Source organism: Hypomesus transpacificus, chromosome 12 (assembly GCF_021917145.1).
Source record: "Hypomesus transpacificus isolate Combined female chromosome 12, fHypTra1, whole genome shotgun sequence".
NCBI lineage: Eukaryota > Metazoa > Chordata > Actinopteri > Osmeriformes > Osmeridae > Hypomesus > Hypomesus transpacificus.
Genome location: NC_061071.1, coordinates 6,374,831 through 6,389,380, shown reverse-complemented (window position 1 = coordinate 6,389,380; position 14,550 = coordinate 6,374,831). Strand labels below are relative to the sequence as shown.

The window sequence follows — 14,550 nt, the reverse complement described above, 5'->3', positions numbered from 1 at the left end:
AGAGAGGGAGGAGGAGAGAGGGGACAGGAGAGCGGAGGAGATGGAGACAGGAGAGAGGAGGATGTTATGTAAGCGTGGGAGTGGGAGGCCCAGTGCTATTTCAAGCCTGGAGAGGAAGGCTGAGACTGGAGAGAGGCGTGTGTGTGTGTGTGTGTGCGTGCGTGCGTGTGTGTGTGTGTGTGTGCGCGTGTGTGTATGTCTGCCTGTGTGCATGTGTAACCGGTATGGGTGAAGTCAAATATCTTATACAACCATGTATCTGATATTATATATATGATCAACTCTGTTGTATAATCAGCTTGAGCTATGGCTTGTAAAGTTTAGAGCTGAACTTCACTCTGTTCAACTCACCTTCACATCCTAGTTCCTATTTCCTAAGCATCATTCCTATATGCAAACCTGACCCATAACCCTTAAGTCTCACCCTCACACCCTTGAAACAGCACCAGGTGTCCATGGGTTCATCTTCACCTGAACAGCATGCTCCTCCCCAGGTAACAGGATGTCCCTCCCCCGTGTAGCAACATGAGTGGCGGTAAAACCAGCGAATCGACCACATCTCTCTCCCCAATCCACAACCACACGCACTCACACACACTGCTTCGCATACTTTGTTCCGGGGGTTCAAAGTTTACAGCGACAAGCTGGCCGCCCTGCGTCTGTGTTAAACATTTAACGTGACAGCAACACACACACAAACACACACACAAGCACACGCACACAAACACACACACAAACACACACTGACTTGACCCTCCACCTCTCTTTCACTGTATCAATGATTGAACTGCTCAGCTGAGGGAGAGAGAAAAACACGGGGTCAGACAAACACTCTGACCCTCGATGTGTATGCCACCTTATCTGTGAGAGCGCAGCAGCGTGTGTGTGTCTGAGAGGGAGGGCGGCCATGTCGGAGCCCCTGGTGTGCGTGAGCGACTATGAGCTTCAGGCTAGGAGAGCTCTCCCCAAGGCTGTGTTTGACTACTACTGCTCAGGAGCCAACGAGCAGGAGACGCTAGCTGACAACACGGCTGCCTACTCCAGGTAACACACACACACACACGCTCACACACACATGCTCTCACACACACATGCTCACACACACACACACGCTCACAAACACATGCTCTCACACACACATGCTCACACACACTCACACACGCTCACACACACATGGTCACACACACATGCTTATACACACACGTACGCATACACACATGCTCAAGCACACACATACTCTCACACACACACACATGCTCACACACACATGGTCACACACACCTATACACACTCGTCACACACACACACATAGCTTCTGGTTGAAGGTTCCGGTACCCTTACAACAATAACACAACTTAGGGAGTGTGTCATATCTAGTCCGATCCAGTTATGACTGCAAATGACCTTGTTATTGACTCCCACCATTTTGCTAGAGTGTACACAGCTGTGCTACGTCGTGTGTTTGCCTGAGTGTTGGTGCACTTGGCTGTGTGATGTTGGCAGCTGATGTTCAGGAGACAGAGAGGGTCGTCTGTTAATCGCAAGGTTGGCGGTTCGATCCCCCATTCCTCCAGGACATGTGTGAAAGTATCCTGGAGCGAGACACTGAACCCCAAGTTGCTCCTAACGGTCAGTCCAGGGCCTTCCATGGCAACGCCGTCGGTGTGTGGGTGTGAATGGGTGAATGAGAGTCAAAAGATTGACAGCGTTTGAGTGCCTGCTGAGGTCGGAAAGAGCTACATAAATGCAGTCCATCTACATTTCTTAGATGTGTTGTTTGGGCATTCTACCGGAGGCTGCAACACATATGGTCTCTCTGAGTCATAGCGCCCCAATTTTAGTGTCTAGAGAAGCTGAAGTTGTTCGGGAACTTTTCTTTCGTCTTCTTCTAAAGAATGTCCATATCCTCCTGTGTCATTCCTTTCGCTCAGTCAGTCACATGGGCCCTGCCGACTCGGGCTTCCCTCAAGCCCACCCACTCAATTGCCAACAGCAAAGAAAATCTTTCAGCTAATCATTTTCAGTGTCAGGGGCTTTCACGTCTCACTATGACACTGCTGATGTGGTTGGGCAACCCTCGAGGGTTAGTTAGGGTTCGGTTTGTTCGACTGAGGGTCAGGTAAGTTAACGATGGTGACCTGTGATGTCACTGTTTCAACAGTGTTCATGCAGATGTGGCTTTTTCAGCATCTTGGTGGTACACACACTCTTGCACACACATCCTCTCTTGAACACACACACATGTACATACACACACACACACACACACAGAGCAGCAGGAACTAGAGGTTAATGATTGGTTCTGACCTTTCAGCTGAGGGTAATATTCTCTATCTCATGCACACACACACACACACACTCTCACACACAGATGCCTTTCCACTGAAAGTGTGTTTTTTGTGTGTGTGTGTGTGTAGATGGCGTCTGCTTCCTCGAGTGTTGAGGGATGTTTCCAGGATGGACCTGTCTGCCAGTGTCCTGGGTCAGCCAATCAGCATGCCCGTGTGTGTGGGCGCCACGGCAATGCAGAGGATGGCCCATCCTGAGGGGGAGACTGCTACTGCTAGAGGTACACACACACAAACACACACATACACACGCATACACACACACATACACATTTACGCCCCCACATCCACGTAGGAACACACACACATGCACACGTACACACTTACACAAACACACACACAGTTGAATACGTAAACGCACGCACAGGCCCCTGCAGGGTGTGTTTGTGTTTCCCAGCATGCCGAGCGGCGGGGACCGGGATGATGCTGAGCAGTTGGGCCACCTCCACCATAGAGGAAGTGAGGTCGTCGGCGGGCGAGGGCCTTCTGTGGATGCAGCTGTACATCTATAAGGACCGCGACCTCACCCTGTCGCTGGTCCGCCGCGCCGAGGAGGCCGGCTACAAGGCCATCTTTGTCACCGTGGATACGCCCTACCTCGGCAAGCGGCGCGACGACGTTCGAAACCGCTTCAAGCTTCCCTCACACCTCAGGTACATGCCCCGCAGGATCGGAGCGTTCCTCCCCCCAAAAAGGTGGGCGGGTGGATTCAAAGAAAAAACGGTCTTGTGTGTCTACGTGCATGCGTTTGCAGGATGTCTAACTTTGCGTCGGCGGAGCTGGCGTTCTCCAGCGAGGAGGGCTACGGGGAGGACAGTGGGCTGGCTGTGTACGTCAGCCAGGCCATAGACCCCACCCTCTGCTGGGAACACATCGCCTGGCTCAAGGCTCACACACACCTCCCCGTGGTCGTCAAGGGCGTCCTGAGTGGTGAGACGCACTTACACTCACACACACACGCACGTAGACACATGTACACATCGGGCCGAGCTCTTATGTAGACACACACACACACGCGTCTGTCTAAGCACTCTGTCTACAGCTGAGGATGCACTGCAGGCTGTTCAGTTTGGGGTGGATGGAATCCTGGTGTCCAACCATGGAGCCAGACAGCTAGATGGTGTTCCTGCCACGGTGAGTGTGTGTGTGTGTTTGTGAGTGTGTACGTGTGTACTGTCTATAACAGTAGCAGGACAGGTGGGCTGTGTACTAAACAGGCTGTTCTGTTCGTTTGTGTGCGTGTGTGTGTGTGTGTGTGTGTAGCTGGATGTGCTGGAGGAGGTGGTGGCAGCAGTAGCAGGCAGATGTGAGGTGTACCTGGATGGAGGGGTGCGCAGGGGGACAGACGTACTGAAGGCTCTGGCACTCGGGGCAACCGCCGTGTTCCTGGGCAGAGCCGTTCTCTGGGGGCTCGCCTGCCAGGTGGGATTGTTGTGTGTGTGTGTGTGTTGAGATGCACACACATACAAATCAATATTGAGTATTGATGTGTATGTGAGTGTGTGTTTAGTTTATATCACGTGTATAAGTGAGACTGTGTGCGTGTGTGTGAGTAGTTGATATTATGTGTGTGTGTGTGTGTAGTTGTTATTATGTGTGTGTGTTTGTGGTTGATGTTATGCGTGCGAGTAAAAGTATGCGTGTGTGAATGTAGTTGATATTATGAGTAAGAGCGTGTGTGTGTGTGTATGTGTGTGTGTGTAGTTGATATTATGTGTGTTTGTAAAAGTGTGCGTGTTGTATTAGAACTGGATCAGTCCTCTTGGTGTTCCGGGAGCTAGTCTGGTTGTTGCCTAGATACAGGGATGAGCTGTGTTCGCAGCTGGTTAGAGCCACGCCAACTAATGATGCTGACGTTGGTGTGTGTGTGTGTGTGTGTGTGTGTTGACAGGGAGAACAGGGAGTCACAGACGTACTGGAACTTCTCAGAGACGAGCTTCACCTGGCCATGGCCCTGGCAGGTAACCTTGACCAATCACAGGGACAGGGGGAGTGCATGGTTTGCAGGTGCAGCTTGCAGGTGCGTTCAGCAGGGGGAGTTTATGCCCTCCCAGATCTTCTCCTCCAGCGTCAGTGCTCACAGACTGCGAGGGATGAGCAATGACAGTGATTGACAGGAGGCTAAAAATACCTGCTCGGCGCTGAGGCTGGGGCGGAACTTGTGGTTAGAGCTAGGCGGTTGGGGCTTGGAGTTAGGGCTAGAATCAGAATGCTTCCTTTGGTCACCTGTCAATCATGCACTCTTGCTAAAAACTGTCGGCCTACCTTTACAGTGTATCTGTCTGTTCCTATGTACCAGTCTGTCTGCCTAACTACCTGTCTGTCTGCCTTACTACCTGTCTGTCTGTCTGACAACATGTCAGCCTAACTACCTGTCTGTCTGCCTTACTACCTGTCTGTCTGTCTTACAACATGTCAGCCTAACTACCTGTCTGTCTGCCTTACTACTTGTCTGTCTGTCTTTCTTACTACATGTCAGCCTAACTACCTGTCTATCTGCCTATCTACCTTTCTGTCTAAGTAAATTCCTTCCTGTCTGCCAAAGTAAATTCCTTGTCTGTGCAAACTTTCAAGGCGATGGAAACTTTCTGATCCTGTCTTACTACGTCAGCCTAACTACCTGTCTATCTGCCTAACGACCTGTTTATCTGCTTCACTACCTGTCTGGCTGCAGGGTGCCGTTCTGTTGGGGAGGTGTCTCGCTCCATGGTCAGAAGAGCTCAGTTCTCCTCCAGGATGTGACCACCCAAACTCACAACAAAATGACCAAATAAAAATGAAGGATATTCATCCCTGGATGATTTTTCATATGTTCATGTACACCCCATGGACATGGTCACATGTCCCAGCCTTCCGTGGAGGAGGGCTGTGATTGGTGGGAGTCTCTTCCTGGCTCCATGCTGTTAGGTATTCTGCCAGACAGCAACGTTGACCTGCAGAGCTGGTTGCCATAGCTTCCCACTCAGTTTTTCTTCAGCATCTTCCCCACATACTTAGATGATCTTGTGACCGTCTCCTTACAAGATTATGGGGTATGTGTGTTTGTGTGTATGTGTGTGTGTGTGTATCAACCTCCTACCCCCTCCTCCCACCCCATGACATCAACATCCAGACAGGAAATACAGACTCTTGGGTTTAATCAATCATTAATTGATTCTCATGTACAAAACTGTCAATCATGTGACAATAAGATGGTTACCATGGCAACTCAGGTAAAAAAAAAAAAAAAAACAGTTTTGGACCTAAATCCATCTACCACACATACACACACTTTGCTCATCCTCACCCAACAATCACACAGTTTGTCCAAGTGGTCAGTCCGTAGGGTCCGTATTGAGTCTTTAAAAACACAGATGCGTGCGTGTGCGTGCGCGTGTGCAAAGCTCCAATAGTCAGGCTTTGCCGCATGGACAGCCCGTGTTGCCATGGTTACTTGTTAGTGTTGTTGAGCACCTCAACAGTCTTCTTGCCATAATGGTAGTAGCTGTATCCTGATGCTGCCGTGGTTACAGCGGTGATGTACCTGCAACGCAGATAAACAAAACCTATAAACACGGTGACAAAATAACCACAGGGTCATGTCTAAGGTTACAAAGGTGGCATTAGGGACTGTGTCTACAATCAGGGTTGTGCTACCAGGATGCGTGTCTAGGGTCCAGACTGTGGTACTCACCATAGGGACTGCAGATAAAAGCTGTCAGTGTAGTGGAACACAGGGGCAGCCAAGGATGCTGCACCCAGCAACAGCTGGATCGCTGTGTTGACCTGGGAACACACACACATGCACACAAACACTCAGGTTTTCAACAGTGCTGTGCAAGATCGTATCAGCAATTCGTTTTTCCCTCCAGGATAGAAGCCAGTTGCTTATGGGAAAGTATGTGTGCGTCATACCTTGCTGATTAAAGTGGGTTTGAGCTGAGCTGTGGTGTAACATGGGTTAAAGAACCGACTGAGTGTCACCTGGGAGAGAGAGAGAGAAGAGAGAGAGAGAAGAGAGAGCACAACAGACATATACGCAGATTCAGAGCGAGATACATCTCTAACAATCCAACAAGGCGTGTAGTACCAGTTTGTGATCTGTCTGTCACTGACCCATCTCGAGCACTTCATTGAATGGGAGAAGGGAAGTGTGTGTGTGTGTTGGGTCAGAGGCTCACCGGGGGAGGCACGGTCTTATAGCGGACGTAGAAGACAGCAGCGATCAGAGCTATATCTCTGGAGATGACCAGGGCAGTGAGGGGAGCTGACACACAAACAGATTACTGACAGCATCTAAACAACACTGAAACATTGGAAAATAGACCGGCCACTAAACGGTTGCACACACCTGGTATGATCTGGGCGTAGGTTAGACTGATATAGAGCACACTGATCAGGATCTTATCAGCCAATGGGTCGAGCGCGCTGCCCAGAGCAGACTTCTGATTGGGCCAGGTCCTGGCGATATAGCCATCCAACTGAAGAGGGGACACAAGTAACATGACCCGGTCAGTTTGGCTCTGTTCCAGCTGGTGTGTGGGTGTGTGTGTGTGTGTTCCACCTGGTGTGTGTGTGTGTGTGTGTGTGTGTGTGTGTGTGTGTGTGTGTAGGTGTGTGTGTGTGTGTGTGTGTGTGTGAGAGAGTTAGTTACAAGGTCGGTGGCTCCCGCCAGTAGGAAGAGAGCGAGGGAGAGGTGGAAGTGTTGCTCGGTGATGAGGTAACCAAGCACCGGGGCGAGCAGAATCCGACACACACACAGCAGGTTAGGGATGGTCCAGGGGTTCTCGTACTGGAACACAACACCACAGGTATAGATGCTACAGTCTGTATTACCAAGGAAACTGAAAGTTAGTCTTAAAGTATGAAGAAATATTTTTTGCACCCCTATAACACATGCAATCTTCCTACCAGTTCCTTGAACTGGAACAATCCCTGTCCCGGCACCTGCGGGGAGTCAGTATCCGTGTTGCTCAAGTCTTTACTTGGTGTTTTTTCCGCTGGTGGCTGGCTGGGATTGCCACTACTGAAGCCACGACAACCCCGCGGTACCCCGGAGCTGAGCGGCGATAAACGCACTCCGAGCAGATTGTGAGCAGCCTCATCGCCCCTGGGCTGAAACCTCAAACTGAAACCCGCGGAGGGCGGGACGCTGCTGGGTAGTGTCCTTTGGTGACCTTTCCCGTTTGAGTGTCCTGTTACACACTCGAGTGGACATGGTGCAGCCAGGTGTCGAAAAAGCTCCGGGGCATGACTTGGACTGTATGTGTAGCCGGACCACTGTACTACCGAGGCAATTCTGTGCTTGAGTTTATGAAGCCACCACAACTCCCTCGAACAATCCGCAGGTGTGTGTTTCTGACGCCATGACGCGGGGGTTGCTCTGCACACACTCGCATAGCGCGTCGCTACAGCGCAGTTTACACTCGCTACGTGCCCTCTTGCACACACCACTAAGGAACTTTTACAAATAGACAATAACATTGCAAGCCGCGTACAGTATGTAAACGACTAACAAAGCACATCTACCGTTGGCGTCTTGACCTTGTTGTCACACCACTGTATGATGCTATTCTCATATTGTCGGTTTCCTCGTCTTTAAGCAGGAGGCATTTTCGCGTGTTCCATATTGCCGTATTCCGAGACTGTCAGTGTTTTACGGCGTCGTAATGTACGGAGGCGGGGCTTACCGCTAATCACTGGCTTACACTGAGAAGCGAATAATAATTTCTACTTTACATCTAGGGAATGTATAGTCTTAATTTTGTTGTAAATCGTATACTACAGACGGTCAAACCCAAATCTCAATTCTCTATAATTGTCTAAACCTAGTTCCCACATGGTTGACAGTGGATCCACATAATGTGATGTAGGCACCAGAATAAAGACAGACAGAAACTTTGACAAACTTTAATGAACAAGTACACATTACCTTAGGTAGGAAGACCTACATACACACAAAACCAACATACATATTTACAGACCATATATAAAAAATACCCATGGCGTCTGAGTGTGTGTGTGTGTGTGTGTGTGTGTGTGTGTCAGATGGTCTGTAGCTGATACAGCTTAGGTCCTTTCTTGAGCAGGTAGCCCTGTTCATTCAGAGCACAGATGAAGCCTTCGAAATCCACCACCTGCAACACAAACACTGGGGTTCAACAGGACACACACACACACAGAGGGAGGTCTCTGCACAAGTGCGTCAGTGACCATGCGGAAGAGAGCGTGCGTCTTTCTGCGAGGCCGAGGCGTGCGCCTGTAAGTTTGCGAGAGTGTGTGAGGGCGTTTGTGTGCGTGTGAGTGTGAGTGAGCAGCACTGCGTGTGAGTGAGCAGCACTGCGTGTGAGCGCATCACCTCGATGTGCAGGTCCCTGGCCAGGCTGCGGAGCTGCTGGAGGTCGTACAGGGTCTGGGAGCAGCGCTGGGCGTGTGTCTGCAGCGCCGTGACAAAGCGCTTCACCTTCCCCCGCTGACTCATCCCTGCCCCCAGCTGAGAACGCTCCAGATCCAGACCCCCGGCACCGTCCGCATAGGTGTCTGCCAGACTAACACACACGCACGCACACACACACAGTTAGAAAGGGCATGAAGAAAAGTGTGTGTGTATGAGTATGCAGACGTGTGTGTGTGTCTGTGTGTGTGTGTGTGTGTGAGAGTATCTTACCTGTGTTTCATGATCTCCACCACATCTTCAGCATCACTCCTGGTAGCAGTCTCTCTCAGTTCCAACCTGGCCCGGGCCTGAACACACATACACACACTGTTTGTATGAGCGCGCGTGTGCGTGAGCGCATGCCAGCATGCGTGTCTGGGCCGGGAGCGTGCATACGAGTGCGAGCGTGTAACGTGTGTGTGTGTGTCTGCGTTCTGTGTACGTGCGTGTGTGAGTCTGCGTATCTGTGTACGTGTGTGTGTGAGCGTGATGTGTACATGTGCGCGCGTGCGTGGACTGACCTCAGTGAGGCGGATGAGGGACTCCAGCTGGCGTGTGGTGATGGGGGTGGAGTCGGAGGAGTGCGTCTGGGAGCGCAGCGTGAGGTAGAAGGCCTGCAGCGTCTTGGCAGCCTCGACGGAGAGGGAGGGCTGGACGTACAGGCGGGCGTACGACACGTACTTCCTTAACAGAGAGGCTGGGATGGGGTCCACACACTCCCCCGGGGGAACCTGAGACACACGCACACGTCATGTCCATTTGTGTGTGTGTGCTTAAAAGCATATCTGTCCTGATGTGAGAATATGTCCTCACAAATTTGTGATGTGTGTGTGTATGAGCGTGTGTGTGTGAGTGTGTGTACCTCCAAGCGGTCGGAAAGGGGTGTGTCTGAGGGCTCCAGTAGAGAACTCTGTTTGCTGCCTTTCCCCCTGGTTACCATGGCGCCTGCGGCCCCGCCCCGCCCCACCCGCGTTGCCATGACATGCTCCGACAGGCGCCGGTCATGTGACTCGTCTGGGATGTCGAGCAGCAGGAAGACCAGGTCAAACCTAGATAGCAGAGCACTGCCCATCCTGCACACACACACACACACACACAGAGTTAGGTTAGGGCAGTGGTTCTCAAACCTGTCCTCAGGGACCACCTGTCCTGCATGTTTTAGATGTTTCCCTGCTCCAACACACCTGATTCAAATGAATGGGTCGTTATCTAGCTCTGTAGAAGCCTGGTAACGAACATGCATTTGAAACAGGTGTGTTGGAGCAGGGAAACATCTAAAACATGCAGGACAGGTGGTCCCTGAGGACAGGTTTGAGAACCACTGGGTTAGGGTGTGGATCTGAGGTTACCGTGTGTGTCTGATGGTGCCTCAATTTAGTGTGTTTGTGTATCTGAAGTACATGTGTGTGCTGGAGTGTTTGTGTTGTTCGCGTGTGTGTGTCTGAGGTTATGTGTGTGTGTATGCCTGAAGTGTATGTGTGTGTGTGTCTGAAGTGTGTGTGTGTGTACCGGAGGTTCTCAGCCACAGTCCTGGCCTGGTTGTAGTGTCCTCCAGCAGGGTTGGCAGCAGCGAGGATGGAGGTGCGGGCCGGCAGGCAGCACACCAGACCAGCCTTGGCCAGACTCACACTCTGCTGCTCCATGGCCTCCAGCAGAGCCTGCTGCTGCTGCCCCAGCTTGTCAAACTCATCGATGCAGCACAGGCCTGCACACACACACACACACACACAGACATACACATATAAAAACACACACATGGACACAGACAGACCAACCCACTGGAAGTTAGATCATTTCTTGGCCCTAACCACAGAAATCCTGTCGGAACAGAAAAATACAATAAAAGGTCAAATGCTAGGCTAGGTGCTGTGAGAGAGGGTGTGTGCGTGTGTGTTGGACTTCCTACCCTGGTCCCCCAGCACCAAGGCCCCAGCCTCCAGAGCGTAGTCCCCAGAGCCAGCCTCCCTGGACAGGGTGACGGTCAGCCCCGAGGTGCTGGTGCTGTTCCCACACACGTAGATCCCTCTGGGGGCCGCGTTACACACCGCCTAGACACACACACACACACACACAAGCACACACACAGACACACACACACACACACACACAGATTAGAGGTCAAACCTGTGTGCTCCTGTGTGTTTGGGTTGGTATGCACAAGAAGTGTGCGTGACTGAGAACTGCGTGCGTAGTGTCCGTGAATGAGACGAGTGTGCCAGACAGTGTGTGTGTGTGTGTGTGTTACCTGCAGCATCTGACTCTTGCCCAGACCAGGGTCCCCCACCACCAGTATGTGAGGGTCACCTCTCACAGGAATCCTGTTCTTATCATCCACATGCTTCTGACAGCCTCCAAACAGAGCCAGCGCCAGCCCTGCCTTCACCAGCTACACACACACACACACACAGTGACATCCTTTCTCATGTGTTACTCTACACAGAACACTAGACACACTTTGTTGACAGTGACAGTGCACAGACACATGCATAAAAAATACACACACCTAGTTCCACACACACACAAATACACACACCTAGTTCCGCACACACACAAATACACACACCTAGTTCCACACACACACAAATACACACACCTAGTTCCACACACACACAAACACACCCACCTAGCTCCAGACTTACCAGGTGTCCGTAGATGGCAGGACAGAGAGAGCTGCAGGAGAAACAAAGGTTAGCCTTGTATCAAGCTGAGCCTCAGCAGTTCAGTGTGTGTGTGTGTGTGTGTGTGTGTGTCATACTGCACGATGAGCCTCAGCAGGTCAGGCTGGCTCTGGATCTCCTGGATAGCATAGAGCTCCTTCAGAGAGAACTCCGCCCCCTGGACTCCTGGGCCCGCCTCCCTCTGGCCCTTGCTGTTACTGACGGAGTTGGCCTCAATGTAGAGCAGGAACATGCACTTGTCCTTACTGCCTCTGCTGCTGCCTGCACACACACACACACACAGGGTTCGCACCAGTCGCAACAGTAAACATTTACATTACATTTACATTTTGTCATTTAGCAGACGCTCTTATCCAGAGCAGTAAGTACAGTAAGTACAGTACAGAACAGTAAGTACAGGGACATTCCCCCGAGGCAAGTAGGGTGAAGTGCCTTGCCCAAGGACACAACGTCATTTGGCATGGCCGGGAATCGAACTGGCGACCTTCAGATTACTAGCCCGATTCCCTAACCGCTCAGCCACCTGACTCCCGTAAACAACAGTAATGTGTGTTGATATTGTGTGTGTGTGTTGATATTGTGTGTGTGTGGATACCCTCTTCGTTGCTGACACGGACAGTGCCAGTGATGGTGACGGTGTCTCCGGGGACACAGCTGTCACACAGATCCTGGGCCAGCTCGCACTCCACCGTCCTGGGGATACGGCCCGCCTCCCGCTGCTCTCCTCCAATCAGCTCCTGCACCCTGGGGAGAGTGACGGCATGCTCTGGGTGCTGCTGAAGGTGTCGTGTAGAGAGAGAGAGGGTGTCGTGGCGAGAGACATAGGGAGTGTATGGTGCAGAGAGGGACGAGAAGTGTGTACTTATGTACTTGATAGTCTGCCAGTCCACTGTCTGGGTGAGGGGAGAACTCCTGTTAGGGGTGAATGAGCGACTCCTACACTCTGGCTGGACGCACTGTGGAAACACACGCACACACACACACATTACTATGATGTCTGCAGCCACTGCAGGGTGAGCTGCGTGGGCGTGCACGTGCGTGGGCGTGCACGTGTGTGCGTACCTTGGTGGGCGTGGTGAACTTGCCGTGGGGCAGAGGGAGGGCGTGCGTGTGCGTGCAGCCGTTGCAGGTGAAGGCCAGGCGTGTGCAGAGGGGCCGGATGTTGCTGACTCGGACCACGGTGCCCCGGATACACACCAACCTCCCAAACACACTGGCACGCAGAGTCCTCAACGGGGTGAGGGGCTCGTAGTTATACAGCCTGGGGGGTCCGCCACACACACACACATCATATACACACACACATAACATAACACACATTTTATACACAAACAAGGAAGTGTTTGAGGGCAGGGGGGGGCATCTCACCTGGCACTGATGTGGGGTATGTTAATGATGGGCGTGGCTCCTCTGGGAAGCCCCTCCCCCTGCAGCTCTGCAGCGTGTCTCTCCAAATCAGCCGTCAGAACCTGAAACACGCCGTGACCAGCTACAGCACAGGTGTGTGTAAGTGTGTGTGTGTGTGTGTGTGTAAGTGTGTGTGTGTGTGTGTACCTGGTGAATAGCCAGCCCTAGACAGTTGAGGGTGGTCTCAGGTTGTTCTCTCAGCTGATTGGTCAGGTCCGGCAGGGCAGCACACACCTGCTGGTTCTGTACCAGATCCTTGAAGTCCACCAACACACTGCCCTGTCTCTCTATTTCATCCTACACACAGACACACACACACACAAAGCATTATACATTTCACAGATGTCACTGAGTTGCTTGTTAGCTTGTTTTCACGCTCACGGGCACTCCAAAGTCAGCTACACCACTTCAAAGCAAGCTAACGCTCTCTTTCTCTCTCACACACACACACACGTAAAATAACCTTATCATAGAGGTGCATCTGAGAGGTGAAGTACTTCTCAAACACCTTGACCCTCTCCACAAAGGGTGAACTGGCCACATACCCTGCACACAGTAGACACAGTGGACACATGGTTAAGACAGTAGAAGCACAGTAGATACAGTACTAGACAGGCAGCTTGGGCGCAGCTCTAACAGACTGTGGAGACCGAACCTTCCTTGAAGTAGAGGGCCCAGCCTTGGTATGGAGACACAGTCTGGGAGATACCTACAGCTTGGGATGGGCCTGGACAGAGAGAGAGGGGGGGGGGGGGGGGGGGGGTAGAGAGATGGTTCTGCTAACGATAGAGACAGTGGTAGTAAGAGAAAAAAAGATGCACCTCGCAGTCGCCCCTTACCTCTTTGAGCACTGAAGGGACGGGCGTTTCCTCCTCTTCCTCCTCTCCACGGTCTTCCCCTCCATCCCCCTCCTCCCCCTCCCCTCCACCCTCCTCCTCCTCTGCCCTCCCTACATCCTCTTCCTCCCCTTGCCCCCCACCCCCAGCCGCGGTGCTCCTCACTCATGCTAGACTACACTAAAACATAAAGAAACACATTGCTTTTCTCAGTTATAGTTCAAACCTACGCTATGCACTGTTTAGTATGTTTCTAATATTCTTATTTGTGTTTAATTTGCTAACAACTAGCGTTAGTTCACAACGTTTACGTCAACTTGCCAACCAGCTAGTATTACTAGCAATACAGCAGTACAGTAGCTAGGTTAGTACAAGTTAACAGAGCCAATGCCGTTAGCTGGCTAGCCTCGCTATAGTTATGTCTGACTGAAATGAATTGTCCACAGTGTCAACCTACATTGATACACGTTTCAGCTAGTTAGCTACCTTGCTGCAATTTATGATGTGGACAGCTTCTCTTGATAACGATAATGATCAGCTGTCCAACGTAAACATGCCAGTTAGAACCTTGGTCGTTGAGTTGGCTTCCCCATTCAGGTTGAGCTTTGGCGCTTCACGCTGCCTACGTGTCCTCCGTCCAATCACAGCTCTTTTTCGTAACTGACGTATAAACTGGAAACCACACGTACTTTTTTGGCAGGAGGCTTGATTCATAGTTTGGTATTTTTCAACAGAGAGCTTCCTCTTCGTCTTCAATAACAATTGTTACGGTGGGAAATACAATTGTTGTCTAGAACTTTTTTACAGGTCTGCTGATGCATTACTTCCCTTCTCCCAGCAGATGGCAGTGTTTAACCAGTTCTGTC

The 14,550-nt window shown here is 51.4% G+C and overlaps 3 protein-coding genes across 3 annotated transcripts; 1 reads left to right on the top strand and 2 right to left on the bottom strand.

Moving 5' to 3' along the window:
- The first annotated feature begins 876 nt into the window (after nt 1–876).
- On the top strand, nt 877–5,127 carry hao1 (hydroxyacid oxidase (glycolate oxidase) 1). The gene is made up of 8 exons (XM_047030602.1): nt 877–1,044; nt 2,418–2,569; nt 2,746–3,001; nt 3,103–3,278; nt 3,391–3,482; nt 3,612–3,770; nt 4,240–4,309; nt 5,023–5,127. The coding sequence occupies exons 1-8, from the start codon at nt 908–910 to the stop codon at nt 5,088–5,090; spliced, it is 1,110 nt and encodes a 369-aa protein (XP_046886558.1). The 5' UTR covers nt 877–907; the 3' UTR covers nt 5,091–5,127.
- A 341-nt stretch (nt 5,128–5,468) lies between these two features.
- On the bottom strand, nt 5,469–7,965 carry crls1 (cardiolipin synthase 1). The gene is made up of 7 exons (XM_047030597.1): nt 7,239–7,965; nt 6,982–7,119; nt 6,679–6,808; nt 6,509–6,594; nt 6,243–6,311; nt 6,022–6,113; nt 5,469–5,871 (listed from the first exon to the last, which is right to left on the bottom strand). Exons 1-7 carry the CDS (start codon nt 7,809–7,811, stop codon nt 5,778–5,780), a joined length of 1,182 nt encoding a protein of 393 aa, XP_046886553.1. The 5' UTR covers nt 7,812–7,965; the 3' UTR covers nt 5,469–5,777.
- Nucleotides 7,966–8,223: 258 nt separating this feature from the next.
- mcm8 (minichromosome maintenance 8 homologous recombination repair factor) lies at nt 8,224–14,301 on the bottom strand. The gene is made up of 18 exons (XM_047030547.1): nt 13,688–14,301; nt 13,504–13,575; nt 13,312–13,394; nt 12,996–13,145; nt 12,810–12,910; nt 12,504–12,702; nt 12,312–12,397; nt 12,037–12,185; nt 11,519–11,702; nt 11,403–11,433; nt 11,009–11,149; nt 10,670–10,811; nt 10,273–10,468; nt 9,626–9,836; nt 9,285–9,494; nt 8,995–9,071; nt 8,686–8,875; nt 8,224–8,464 (listed from the first exon to the last, which is right to left on the bottom strand). The coding sequence occupies exons 1-18, from the start codon at nt 13,851–13,853 to the stop codon at nt 8,372–8,374; spliced, it is 2,481 nt and encodes an 826-aa protein (XP_046886503.1). The 5' UTR covers nt 13,854–14,301; the 3' UTR covers nt 8,224–8,371.
- Between the last annotated feature and the right edge of the window lie 249 nt (nt 14,302–14,550).

Coding starts and splice junctions, on each gene's coding strand:
- mcm8 (XM_047030547.1), bottom strand. CDS start 13,853: ATGAGTGAGGAGCACCGCGGCTGGGGGTGGGGGGCAAGGGGAGGAAGA. Junction 12,911..12,995: donor TAGGGCTGGCTATTCACCAG/GTACACACACAC, acceptor GGCGTGTTTCAG/GTTCTGACGGCTGATTTGGA. Junction 8,465..8,685: donor CCAGGGACCTGCACATCGAG/GTGATGCGCTCA, acceptor TTTGTGTTGCAG/GTGGTGGATTTCGAAGGCTT.
- hao1 (XM_047030602.1), top strand. CDS start 908: ATGTCGGAGCCCCTGGTGTGCGTGAGCGACTATGAGCTTCAGGCTAGG. Junction 2,570..2,745: donor GGAGACTGCTACTGCTAGAG/GTACACACACAC, acceptor TGTGTTTCCCAG/CATGCCGAGCGGCGGGGACC. Junction 4,310..5,022: donor CCTGGCCATGGCCCTGGCAG/GTAACCTTGACC, acceptor GTCTGGCTGCAG/GGTGCCGTTCTGTTGGGGAG.
- crls1 (XM_047030597.1), bottom strand. CDS start 7,811: ATGTTATTGTCTATTTGTAAAAGTTCCTTAGTGGTGTGTGCAAGAGGG. Junction 7,120..7,238: donor TGTTCCAGTTCAAGGAACTG/GTAGGAAGATTG, acceptor GTTGTGTTCCAG/TACGAGAACCCCTGGACCAT. Junction 6,114..6,242: donor AACCCACTTTAATCAGCAAG/GTATGACGCACA, acceptor GTGTGTTCCCAG/GTCAACACAGCGATCCAGCT.